General features: G+C 49.2%; 1 protein-coding gene across 9 annotated transcripts in view; it reads right to left on the bottom strand.

The window, feature by feature from the left end:
* PACSIN2 (protein kinase C and casein kinase substrate in neurons 2) overlaps positions 1-13,261 on the bottom strand; it is a 144,745-nt gene that overhangs the window by 36,869 nt on the left and 94,615 nt on the right. For all 9 annotated transcript variants that reach the window (XM_007975997.3, XM_073006644.1, XM_073006642.1 and 6 more), the window contains exon 2: positions 4,751-4,887. In XM_007975997.3, the coding sequence (XP_007974188.1) occupies positions 4,751-4,810 (60 nt within the window). In that variant the 5' untranslated portion in view covers positions 4,811-4,887. The remainder of the gene's footprint in view (positions 1-4,750; positions 4,888-13,261) is intronic.

Here is a 13,261-nt window from a genome sequence, read left to right as displayed (position 1 = left end):
GCACAAGGTGGTATTGTCGTTCGCTCACTTCGTGCTTGCGCTCAGGGCACTGCTCAGCCGCCTCCTTATTGCTCTGGCTCTAGGAGGCCCGAGGCTGTGCTCTCATTTAGGGTGCCCAGGACTTAGCCCAGGGCCTGGGTCATGGCAGCTTCTAAATATGTGTCCTATAAAATTGGTATGGAAGGATGGGGAAAGTATGGCTCCACATGGACAACGAAGATGAAGGTGTTATCACACGATGAGCTGTCCTGCAGTGCTAGAGTCTGAGAGAAACCAGCCCGAATGAGAGCGAGTTACAAACAACCTACCGGGAGCGCCTTCCTGGCAGGGAACGGTAAATGCTGAGTCACGTGCCAACTCTTCGGGGCTAACATTCCCAGAATATTTGACACAAGATACTTATGTTCTCTTCATCTCCCCAAATATTCTTCTCAGGGGCTCTTTGTGCCCATAAGATAGTGCAGAGAGGTCAGACCCAGCCTGGCTTCATCCAAGAGATCTGAGCTCTAAATGCACGGCCAGCTGACAGCTGTGCAGAAATCCCGTCTCTGGGGAGCTTTTGTTCAGGCAGACTCAGGCTCCAGTTCCTAAAATAAGTGGCGTCTGCCCTCCTAGCCTGGCCCCCAAGGAGCCCTCAGAGATGCAGGCAGCGGCTTTCAGCCCTGCTGGGGACAGACCTGTCATCCTGTTCCCAGAGCCCACTGAGGGCAAGGGAGGCCAGGAAGCACCGGTGACACTTGAAAAGTCCCATGGCCCACAGCCTAGGCCCTTTGTACACCAGCTCCTAGAACCAAAGAGAAGGCCTGGAAGCAGTGCCCAGAAGCGGAGAGGCAGGAGGAGGGCCCCTGGGCTCCTGCAAGAAGTCAGGAAAACTTGCCAGAAGCAGCCAAGCTTCCATACCCTGCTGTGAAGCCTGTGGGCAGACCAGACCAGGCTCTGACTTGCTGAGGGAGTGACCCACCTGGGGAACTGCCTCCACCTGGCCCCACCACCGTAATCCCACACGACTTCCCAGCTTGCTCCAAAACTGGCCCTTAGCACCAAAAAGGTCCAGGTCCTCAGCACTCTGTAAGACCACACTCACTCAGGCTCCAGACTTGGTTCCAACCTGGAATGTCATCCCCTCTACTTGTTTCCAATTCTTGGCCCAACCCTACTCAGCCACAGGCCTCCTCGCTGCCCAGCAGACCATGTCACTGAGAGGCAGAGCTTGGGGTGGTCCCTCCTGCTCTCATACTCCATAAGCATCTTCTTTGTGGGAACTGGATCCCCTCTCCTATCTTCCTCTTTTTTTTCCCCCTATATCTACAGGGTTGGGGAACGCAGGAGGTACTCCTTCCAAATACGCATTAAATAGCTCTATTCAGCATCATGTCCCTGTGGGTAACCTCTCCTCCCACAGGTCAGTATGGGTTCCTTCATTTGTCTAGTAAGCATCCGAGTGCAGCAATGTCCCTGGCCCAGGCTGCCTTTCCTGCTCCTTCCCCCATGGCAACCCCAGCAAATCGTACAGCACCTGGCATGATGAACTGCCTAGTGTCTACCTTATTCCTGTAAATGTCACAGCCAAAGGCTCCTGGAGGACAGGGCCACACAGAAGATGGCTCTGGAGTGACATATTCCAGTTAACACCTTTTGGTGGGAAGGAGTAAAATTAAACACAAAAAACTTTTTCACCTCAAGACCACAAGGCTTTCTTTGGAAAAGTGTCCTGCCTGGGAAGATGTGCAGTTGGCAGTGTGCCCCTGAGTCTCTCAGATCCCAGGAGGCCACCACTGAGCAGTCGCTCCACCACTCAGCGAACATCCATCATGGAGGAGGCGGACGACCACAGCACTGTGGGGCTGACAGCGGCTGAAGAGTAATTTCAGGGACAGCACCACAAGCTGAGCAGAGCCCGCCTGAGCGTTTTCAGGCAAAAGGAGATGTTCTTGACTACTGACATTATTGCGGTTGAGAATTTAACAGGGAGCATAAGAGCTTAATTACTGGGCTTGTTAAAGCTACTTGATATAATATATGCTGACAATATACACTGGCAACGTTCACCTAAATGTTTTTAACAAGCAGCTGAAGACTTCTGTAACAGCACTATATTTAGCTACAGTTTAGCTCTTTTCCCAGCAGTTTCTGCCACCAAGTGGGTAATGAAGACAATGCCACCAAGGGCACCGCAGGAACAGACATTGACTGTGTGCACCGACTCCCTCAGTTCCCATGTCAGAGGGAAGGGCCTTGCCCTGACACCCTAAAACACTTAACGTTTATTCATTCTTTTAACCTTTACAATACTAGGATGTGGGTACCGTTATTACCCCCATCTTATAGATTGGGAAATGAAGGCAAAAAAAAAAATCAGTAACTTGCCCAAAGCCATACACAGGAAGTGAGTGATCAGGCCAGCAGTCAAACCCAGACCTCCTGGTTCCAAAGCAATGTCTTCACCTGTCCCCATTGCCTCTCCCCACCTATGCCTCACAAGGAAGGGCCTTTTGAGTGTGCTTGTCCTGTGTGCACCATCACCAAGCTCAAGGCAGGGAATGATTGATGCCAGCCAGCAATGTCACTACAGTTACAAAAAAGAAGCTCCCCATAACTGGAAAGGTTTCTATCTATAGTTTTGGTTCAGTGTTGAGAACAAGGGCCTGCACTTCTGAAGGCCGGTGAGCTCACAGGAAGGCTCTGCACAGCTGCTGCTGGCTCCATGAGTGCTCCTGCACTAACAAGGCCACAGCTTCTCTGGGGGGGGGCAGTCAGTGGGACCTGACTACTAGAACCTGTACCTGCAGGTGGGGGCAGAGGCAGTCCTGAATTCTAGCACTGTTCCAGGGGCACCTCCAAACCACGTCTTGTAACTACTGGTTCTGACACAGCTTCATCTAGTTTCACGGCCAACCTCGTGGCATGCTGTGACACGGGGCTGGCGACCTGTTTGACTGTCACTCTTGCTGTCTTAAGTGAAATATTTCCCAGGCAGATATGCCTCTCCAGCTGCTGAAATTTGAGCTGGGTGCCCCCCTCACTCCTCCAGAAGGATGCCACCAGCCGAGGGGTGGCAGCAGAGAGGGCCTGCATGCTCTGTGCCTTTCCACATTTACTTCTGCTGTGGCAGAAGCCAGCTCCTGGAGGGCAGGGACTTGGTCTGCCACACCCCTTGCCTAGCACACTGTAGGTACTCAGTTAACACGTAATTTTAACAAAGGTATTCGGCTAAAAGCCGATGATCTTTTGCCCAATACATAGGGGAAAAATGTGTTGACAGAATTTTGAGCTTCTTGTCCATCTTTTTTTTAAACTTGGGCAACTGTGATCACTTGTCTATGTCACAGTATCTATCACTGATCATTTGTTTATAAAATGACTTCATGCTAGTCCCCAGCAAACACCAGGGCATCACCCTCATCTCTTCTACTACTGGAGCCTCCTGTGTCACAGAAGCATCCACTGGGTGCTGCCATCCATGTTCTTATCTTGTCCTGGCAGCCCTCCTTAGAGGCCAACAGTATCCCCCACTTCACAGATGAAGATCGCAAGGCTCAGATCAGTTGAGCAACTTGCCCAAAGTCACACAGCCAGCACCAGCACAGCTGGAATCAGAGCTCAGAGTTTTCTAACTGCAAAGCCTCCTTTTCTTTCTTTTTTTTTTTGAGACCGAGTTTTGCTCTGTTGCCCAGGCTGGAGTGCAGTGGCGCAGTCTTGGCTCACTGTAACCTCCGCCTTCTGGGTTCAAGCAATTCCCCTGCCTCAGTCTCCCAAATAGCTGGGGTTACAGGTGCCTGCCACCACGCCCGGCTAATTTTTTGTATTTTAGTAGAGATGGGGTTTCACCACGTTGGCCAGGCTGATCTTGAACTCCTGACCTCATGATCTACCCGCCTCAGCCTCCCAAAGTGCTGGGATTACAGGCGTGAGCCACCGCTCCCAGCCATGCAAAGCCTCTTTCCGTGAAGGCCAGGAAAGCTCCAGGGATTTTGCCACACAGACAAAATTAGACCAAAAATTGACCTCCTATAGTCCCAGCTGCTCACTAGGCTGAGGTGGGAGGATGGCTTGAGCCCCAGGAGATCAAGGCTTCAGTGAGCCATGATGGTGCCACTGCACTCCAGCCTGCGCTCTCAAGACCTCAACTGTTTAAAAAAAAAAAAAAAAAAAAAAAGATGGACTTTCCATTAACTAGCAGGCAGGAAAAGTAAGTGGGACTCAGGAACAATGCCCTCTGCCCCACAAAAAAAACACAAAATAATCTAATCAGGAAGAGAGCCACTCACAGGTACAAACTGGCAGCAGATGCTCAAACAAGTTTGAAGGCGTTTAGCCCTCTGGCCACTTGCCTGTGCTGTCCAGCGTGATGTCAAATCACAGCCCTCCATGTTTCTACATAAAACTCAACAGTAAAGTGCCTCGTAGGATAAGCTGAGCAATTAGCATCTGTCTCTCCCACCCACATCATGGCAAACATAAAAAGGAAGGTGATCGCCAAGACCTTTCATAAACACCCCTAATCTCTTTAAGTATCAGACTTTCCTAGCAAGGTAAGTTTACTGCCTTCGATGACGGCTAAGGCATACCTGAACTGCCTAAAAACAAGTGTCCACACCTTTTCTGCTACTACCTAGTTCTGACTACAAATCCCTGGCTGGTTTTGGGGTCTGTTCACCTCATTTCCCAACCTCCACCAAAAAAACCAAAGGGCCTGCCAGACACTGTTGGCCTGGCCACTTCATTCACTGGAAGAAAGCAGGTGCATTACCTCCCAGAAGCTGTCGCTGGACACTTCTACTCCAACGGAATCATCATACGTGACAGACATTTCTTCAAAGGCTGAGGGAGCAGCAAAGTATACTTAGTCAGGGATCAACTTCGGATGCTCAAAATCTGTAGACAAACCTATGAACGAAAAACATATATCATAGTGGTTTTTAAATGCCCAAGGTAAAGAAACAAGTCATCTCTATTTCACAACTTCCCATTTCTAATCACTGCCTTCAGTACCGGGTGGTCTATAATATTTCCTTTAGGTGGGAGAAAGCCAGTAGACTCTAACCAACTCTGGGCGGGTATGTGTATGTCTGTGTGTGCATGGTGGGTGATGGGGGCAGGGGGTGCATGTGCGTAAAATCAGGCAGAACCCCTGGATCTTTGGGCTAGCCCATCCCGGCCTACTCTACCTAACTGGTAGGGCTAGGACCTGGGATAAAACATGAGTGGAGGTCATCCCACCTGTGACACCCGACTCCCCTCTCCAGAGTGTCTACCACATTCCACTTGTGTTGAGCACCGTCCCCACTCAACTCCACCTTTACTGACTCAGCCACTGAAGCCCCAAATTCAGACCAGTTTATTCTGACACTGTGTGTGGCTCAGCTGGAAAGCTAAATGGATCACTTCTGAGAAACAGATTCAGCAATCTACAATCTAGGCAAGGGTAAAGGCGGCAATTATTTCCCCTGCTGGAGGGAAGAAACTGAAAGACTCCCATAAACACAAACCACACCTTGCTAGTGTGATGACCTGTCCATAGCCAAGATGAAACTGTCTGACTTTTTGGTAAAAAGGAGACCCCATCTTTCTTTACCTTACCCTGTGTTCAGAACACACAGCTAGAGATCCGAGACCTTCCTCACTGCCACAGACAACAGTCCAAAGCCTTAGCTTAGCAACAGGAAGGGGTGAGACAGAGTGGCCAACTTGTTTTGAGCACCAACAAGGTGCAAGACTTTGTTTTGCACCTGTTCCATATGTTATCACATGACTCTTCATGATTCTCTGTGAGACAACCTGGAATTGTAGTAAGAAACACAGACTCCAGAGTCAGGCTGCCTAGGCTTGAATTCCAGACCCATTACTTACGAGCTGGGCAACAGTGGGCAAGTTACCTACCCTCTCTGTGCCTCGCGTGCCTTATCTGTAAAAGAGACAACAGCCGGGCGCAGTGACGCCTGTAATCCCAGCACTTTGGGAGGCCAAGGCGGGCAGATCACCTGAGGTCAGGAGTTCGAGGCCAGCCTGACCAAGACAGAGAAATCCTGTCTCTACTAAAAATATAAAATTAGCCAAGTGCGGTGGCACATGCCGGTAATCCCAGCTACTAGGGAGGCTGAGGCAGGAGAATCGCTTGAACCCAGGAGGTGGAGGTTGCAGTGAGCCGAGATCATGCCATTGCACTCCAGCCTGGGCAACAAGAGCAAAACTCCATCTCAAAAAAAAAGAGACAATAATGGAACCTACAACAGAGAATTGCTGTGAGTCAAATACATACAAGAGCTTAAAACAATACTTGGCCCTTAGTAAGTGCTACGACCTTACTAAGTACCGTTACATACCCTTAGTAAGTGCTATGAACATAGTAAATAATGAATTGTTTGCCACAATTATTATTATATAGTAATTATCATTACTATTATTATTTCTGTCTCTATTTTAAAGTCAAGAAAATTGATGTTCAGTAATTTGTCCACGGTTGTCCAAGTAATGGGTGGTGGAGACTAGTATTCGACACCAGCTCTGCCTGCTTGCTAAGGTAATATTCTCTCCATGACATCCAGATGTTTTCCAAAAACAATCTCAAAGTTAAGTAAATCAAGCTTCCCATAACCTACAATTGGATCGCTAATTAAAAGGGCTTAATCTGGTGGATTGCAGAGCTCCTAAAGGTAAAACACTGCCGTGTAGCAAGAGAGACAAAGCCCGCAACAGATAACGGTACTTCAAAGCCAAGTCCTACAAAGACATTGCCGCTGTGAGGAGACAGCTGCAGGACTAAGATGCGTGCACGATCCTAACCAGGCTCTCATGGAGAGAACTCCAGCAAGGGGTTCTCCCACGCTGGTTGGGGCTCTGCTCCATAATCAGAGGGGCAGTGTGTCATTTGAACCACTAGGATTCACAAAGGCTGGACAGGCCACTTGGCCTGGGCCCTGATGCCACCTCTCACAGCAATTTTTTTTTCTTTTTTTGAGGTGGAATCTGGCTCTGTTGCCCAGGCTGGAGTAGAGTAGTGCAATCTCAGCTCACTGACACCTCTGCTTCCCAGGTTCAAGCAACTCTAGCGTCTCAGCCTCCCCAGTAGCTGGGATTACAGGCATGCGCCACCATGCTTGGCTAATTTTTGTATTTTTTAGTAGAGATGGGGTTTCCGCCATGTTGGCCAGGCGGTCTCAAACTCCTGACCTCAAGTGATCCACCCACCTTGCCCTCCCAAAGTGCTAGGATTACAGGTGTGAGCCTTTTTTCTATGGACTCCTATGCTACTAGCCAGGGTCCTCCTGGAGTTGCCTCACCCCATGTTTCAGCAGCAGAAAGTTTTCTACCCAGAGCAGCTGGTCTCTGCTCCAGGCCTCTCAGGGAATAGCAGGGCTTTGGGCTCAGGTGAGTCTCAAAGTGGCCCAATCAAGCCACCAGCTGGGCTGCCTGGCCAGCCATGGGAGAAGCTGCAGTGAAGAGCAGGCCCCTGCTCCGGACTGAGAGGCAGCTTGACACCTGAGCCACTTGGGCAGAGGAATTCAGATTCTGTCTGGAGGCAGCTGTGGTCTTGACACAGTTTTGCACAAGACTGATTGACGGACTGACTGATTGGTTGACTGACTGACAAAGTGTCTTGTCTGTCATCCAGGCTAGAGTGCAGTGGCATGATCACAGCTCACTGCAGCCTCGAACTCATGGGCTCAAGCAATCCTCTCGTCTCAGCCTCCTGAGTAGTTGGGACTATAGGCACATGCTACCACACCCAGCTAGTTAAAAAAAAAAAATTTGTGTGTGGAAACTGGGATGTCACTGTTGCCCAGGCTGGTCTCAAACTCCTGGGCTCAAGCGATCCTCCTGCCTTGGCCTCCCAAATTGCTGAGATTACATGAATGAGCCACCACACCAGGCCTAGGATTTAAGAGCCCACTTAAGTGCCAGGAGCCAAGGAGAGGCTCAGCACAGTGGTCAGCCTTTAGGAGTAAGAGCCTGAATCACTGAGCAGAGAGGTAATATAACCAAGATCATGGGTCTGCCAAGGGCATCAGACAGGATATATGCTCTTAGCTGACCAAAAGGAACAAGGAACAACCAGCAAGGGAAAGGGACATTCTCCAGTCACATGGTGGCAGAGCTGGGAAAGGCCCATACTTGTTCACTTTCCTTCTGTCTGGGACCATCTGTCTGGGATCTCATCACAGCACTGTACGCAGCAACAGTGACATCCTATAGAATGCCTTCAGGTGCAACGAGGGACAAGCGTACCCTACGGGCATCTTCTGTGGCCACAGCTCAATCTGTGATGCCATCAGCTCAACCATCCCCATGTGCATTACTTAAGAGTTCATCTTAATGCTCAGCCAGCTGCTCCCTGCCACAAATCTGTCACCTCCCAACTTAGACATTCTCCAAGATTATATACATCTTTATTAAGTAAAACAGAATTAGGAAGACACATCTCTTTTTATAAAATGGCACAAGGCATTTCAGACCCAACAGAAATGACTTTAGGAAGCTCTGCACCACCACTTCAGTTCTTGAGCTGGAATAATTCATAATCAACTACACTTTCATCTGAACCCTCTAAGTACATCTTATACAAGGTCTCATTGAACTGTGCAGTTAGAATCTAGCAAAGATATCTGAAGCCCTAAGGGGACAATGAGGCAAGGTATAGAAAACCCAAAGAGACAGAGACTGTGAGGGGAAGAAATGAAAGTCTCCTGCCCAAAGAGTCAGTGAGGTCATGCAGATGAGGTGCCCATGGAGAAGGCCTGGGACGGTGGAAGGTGGGAAATCCCAGCTCTACCACAGGCCAGCTGGGTGACCTCAGAAAGCCATGTCATTTCTCTGAGCCCCAGTTCCTGAGCTGTGCTTTACCAGCTCGTTTAACCAGTGAAGGTTAAATGAGATGAAGGTTTCAGTACCCCCAGGTCACAGGCCATGGCAGGGCCTCCCTCAATGGGCACATTGTCTTGGTCCACACCCTGGGCTTCAAAGTGTCCTTGCTACTTCCTTCAGCTCCACAGTCACAAGGAATGCAGGTAAAGGGGAGGACCTGGGGGACAAGAATCTGCACCAAAAAGAAAACCCAACTGATAGTACAACCGTGGCCAAGCTGGGAACTCATTTCTGATGTCCACAGAGCAACAACCTGTGGGGGGGTGGAGGGGGGGGAGGGGGGGCTTGAGCGCAGGCACCGAGCTGAGTTCTCAATGACAACTCCTAAGTCCCCTCTCTCCTGCCCCTGCTCTGGGACATGAGCAGCAGGGGCCCTGTCCAACCACCTCGTCCCTCCCATGGAGCCCCGCACCAGCCTCAGCGTATGGGACTCTCCTGGCTCCCTGCTCTCACCCTGATGAGCCTCCTTTTCCTCTCCCAACCACAATGCTCACCTTGCAGTTCGCTCTGTGGCTCCTCCCATCCCTCCCAGCACTGATCTGTGGAACTCCCATGACTTCAAACGTCATCCACGTGCAGGGACACACCAGCAGCTCTCAAGAGGCAGCCTCTCAACCCAGTAAGAAGGCGATTTCCTCGCAGGCACGGAGAAGGTCCAGCAGTGACGTTAAGTCACCTGGCACACACCTGACACCCTAAAAGTGATAGCCATTGTTCTTAGACTCACCAGAGCAAGCCACCCAAAGGTTCTGAGAAATGTTGATGACTGAGACTGGGTTTGATTTTTGTTTTCCCGTCATTGTTTCTACTGGGATAAGCACTTTTGGTGAGGCTGCCACCTACCACTGTGACCTTGCCACCAGCCCTCCCTTCTTCAACAGCAAAGAGGCCAGTCATACCCGCCCCTATGGCGACTCCTCATGTGCCAGACGCTGTGCCCCATGCACTACATGCACGCACTCCATTTAGTCCTAACAACTCTATGGGGTAGCGGTTTTGCCATGGGCACTGTCAAAGCAAGGAACCTGGGGCACAGAAAGGGTTAGGAGCTTGCCCAAGCAGAGGAGCTGAGACCTTAAGAAAGGCAGGCCAACAGCAGTCATGCTCTTCACCACTGATCTTAACCACCTCAGTGCTGAGTTCAAATATTCTAGAACATACAACATGAAAAACTAAATATGGGTCAGACATGGTGGCTCACACTTGTAATCCCAGCACTTTGAGAGGCCAAGGCAGGAGGAATGCCTCAGTCCAGAAGCTCAAGACTAGCCTGGGCAACATAGTGAGATCCCATCTCTACAAAAAGTAGAAAATAAAAAAAAATTAGCCAAGTATGGTGGCACACACCTGTGGTCCCAGCTACTCGGGAGGCTGAGGCGAGAGGATTGCTTGAGCCCAGGAGGTCAAGGCTGCAGTGAGCTATTACTGGGCCACTGCACTCCTGCCTGGGCAACAGAGCAAGACCCTATCTCAAAAAAACCAACCAAACAAAAAAAAGTGAACATGCACTGGCCTGCCCCGTGCCGTGATGAACTACCGCTACAGTCCTATTTCCAGGAACAGTCTGTCAATCTTGGCCTTTCAGGTGGTGTTAGTAAGCCACAGTGGTTTCATCTGCATTTCCTCACTGATTGGTGCTCTGTGCCCTTTTCTTTTTCTTTTTAGAGATGGGATCTCACTATGTTGCCCAGGCTGGCCTAGAACTCCTGGGCTCAAGGGATCCTCCTGCCTCAGCCTCCCAAGTAGCTAGGACTACAGGGTGCGTGCCACTGCCTGGCTATGCCCTACCTTTTTAATGCCTTAATGGTGCCATTTGTTGCATGAGAACACTCAGTCCCAGGGCAACGGTATTTAAATATAATGTTTACTGTACCAATATTACCCCCACTTGCCTGGCAGAATCATGGTGAGGGTCAACTGAGAAGGATGTGAAAATGTTTTGTGAAGTAAAAATGTCCTTTGCAGATATCAGTTGCTACGGTGGGCATGACCCCATCCTGAGTAGGAACCAGCTGCAGACCAGGGCCACTGCAGACAGGCTACACCCTAGAATAGCCATGCTCAACCTCACAGGGAGTCCAAGGAGCTAGAAGAGCTGCCTCATGGCACCATGCAGTGTTCAAAACCTATTCAATGACTGCATTTCATCCTCCAAAGACAGTTCTCTTGCCTGGAGTCTGCCATGTTTGCATCAAATCAAGCAAGACTACTTTACCCGGATGCAGTTCTGCTGCTCCACCTGGGAGTCCAGGCTATGAATTTTGTAGAAGTGGGATAAACCACCATCTAAGCAGCTACCAGCTACTCAGTACCTCTCAGCACCAACAGGTAGGTGAGGTGAGCTTCAGATATATTATTTTTGTACCTCAAAAATCCTACAAAAGATGTATTATTGTCTCCATTTGATGAAAAGGCAACCAAGATACAGATAATTCAAATCACTGGTCACAGACCCACAGCTTAGAAGTGCTGGGCTGGGACTCAGCCCAGACCATCGGACTCCATGCTGCCCAACTCCAGCAAGACACCACATGCCCAGCTACCAGGCATTTCCAGAATCCAGCAATCTTTGGCAATGAAAAGAAGAAAGGGCAGGAGGATTATCCAGAGTCCCACCACCTGCCAGGGAGGCTGGAGCCTTAGGGCTTCTGCATTGATCCTGATCTCTACCACATCCCCAAAGGCGCTGGGCCTGTCAGGAAGTACCACTCAGAATTTTTTTTGACACACATACGTCCTTAACCATAAATATGAATCTGCTTGCAGCACCCTTTGAGCTGAAGAAATATGTAAGCTGAGGACAGTGACAGCCATTGTTTCTTCAAAAGGAGGTCAGGTAGGGCATGTTTCCTGGCTCTGCTTCATTCACTCTTCCAGGTTGAGCCCACTACAATGACCTTTACCATACCTGTGCACATGTGTGGGACAAGCTGCTCTCTAATGCCAAACAGTGCTGGAACCTTTGAAAATCAATTTATTAATGCAAAACATATATAAATGTGCATTTAGTAATTTATTGGGGGCTTCTCATCTGGAAGGTAAAGTTCCTGGGAAGAGAGTGTGATATTGAGTTGAAAATGAGTCTCAGCTCCACCTCTGTAATTCAGCTATTTGTCCCCTCTGAGAGCCACTGTCCTCGTCTGTAAGGCAGTACAACAGGGGCTCTCGTTACCTCCTAGGGTATTAAGAGGCTCAGGGGTGACAGCTGTGAAATAATTTTGAGAAAGTGCAAAGTGACAGATAAATGAGTCATCCCTGGTCTTTCCAAGGACAGGGACTCATCTGGCACTTCTTTTGTACATTTCAGACTGTCTGGCACCCAGTGGTTGACTAATTATTTCTTCCTAAAGAAACTGAACTCAGGCAGGGCGTGGTGGCTCATGCCTGTAATTCCAGAACTTTGGGAGGCCGAGGCAGGCGGATCACGAGATCAGAAGTTCAAGACCAGTCTGGCCAACATGGTGAAACTGTGTCTCTACTAAAAATACAAAAATTAGCTGGGTGTGGTAGCATGCACCTGTAATCTCAGCTACTCAGGAGGCTGAGGCAGGAGAATCACTTGAACCTGGGAAGTGGAGGTTGCAGTGAGCCAAGATCACGCCACTGCACTCCAGCCTGGGCGACAGAGTGATAATCCGTCTCAAAAACAAAAACAAAAACAAACAAACAAACAAAACTGAGCTCAGCCAGGCATGGTGATTCACGCCTGGAAATCTCAACACTTTGAAAGACTAAAGCAGGTGGATCACTTGAGGCCAGCCTGGCCAACACAGTGAGACCCCCATCTCTATTAAGAAAAATTAGCAGGTGTGGTAGTACACACCTGTAGTCCCAGCTACTCAGGAAGTTGAGGTGGGAGGATCACTTGAGCCCAGGAGCTGGAGGCTGCAGTGAGCTACAATCATACTGCTGCACTCCAGGCTGGGTGACAGAGTGAGACCTGGTCTCTAAAAGAACTTTAAAAATTAAAAATAAGAAAAAATCTAAAAAAGAAAAAAAGAAACTGAGCTCCAATACCGCAATTCAAAGCTGAATGAGTTCTGTGAACTCTGAACAAGGGCTACACATGATGGAGACTGTTCCTGCACACACTCCAGACTTGAACTCGCTCTCACAGGCTACCCTGGGTGCCTTGCAAGATGAACCAGAGCATGCCATCCAAATTCCAACAAGTGATTTTGAAATAAACCTTTAGGATGGGGTGGTGTGTGCTGAGTTATTCTGGATTCTTTGCCATCACAATGGCAAAAACAGGTAAGAAAATATGTTTCCTATGTAGTTCCTCTGAATTTGTTTCTTCCCCAAAATAATGACATCACAGCACTGCCATTATAGTGTCATTTTTTTGGAAAGAAACAAATTCAACGGAGGCAGACACACCTCCTTCTCCTTCCTCCCA

This window comes from Chlorocebus sabaeus, chromosome 19, assembly GCF_047675955.1.
Source record: "Chlorocebus sabaeus isolate Y175 chromosome 19, mChlSab1.0.hap1, whole genome shotgun sequence".
Lineage (NCBI taxonomy): Eukaryota > Metazoa > Chordata > Mammalia > Primates > Cercopithecidae > Chlorocebus > Chlorocebus sabaeus.
The sequence above is the reverse complement of the archived record's forward strand: the minus strand, read 5'-3'. Positions and strand labels throughout refer to the sequence as shown.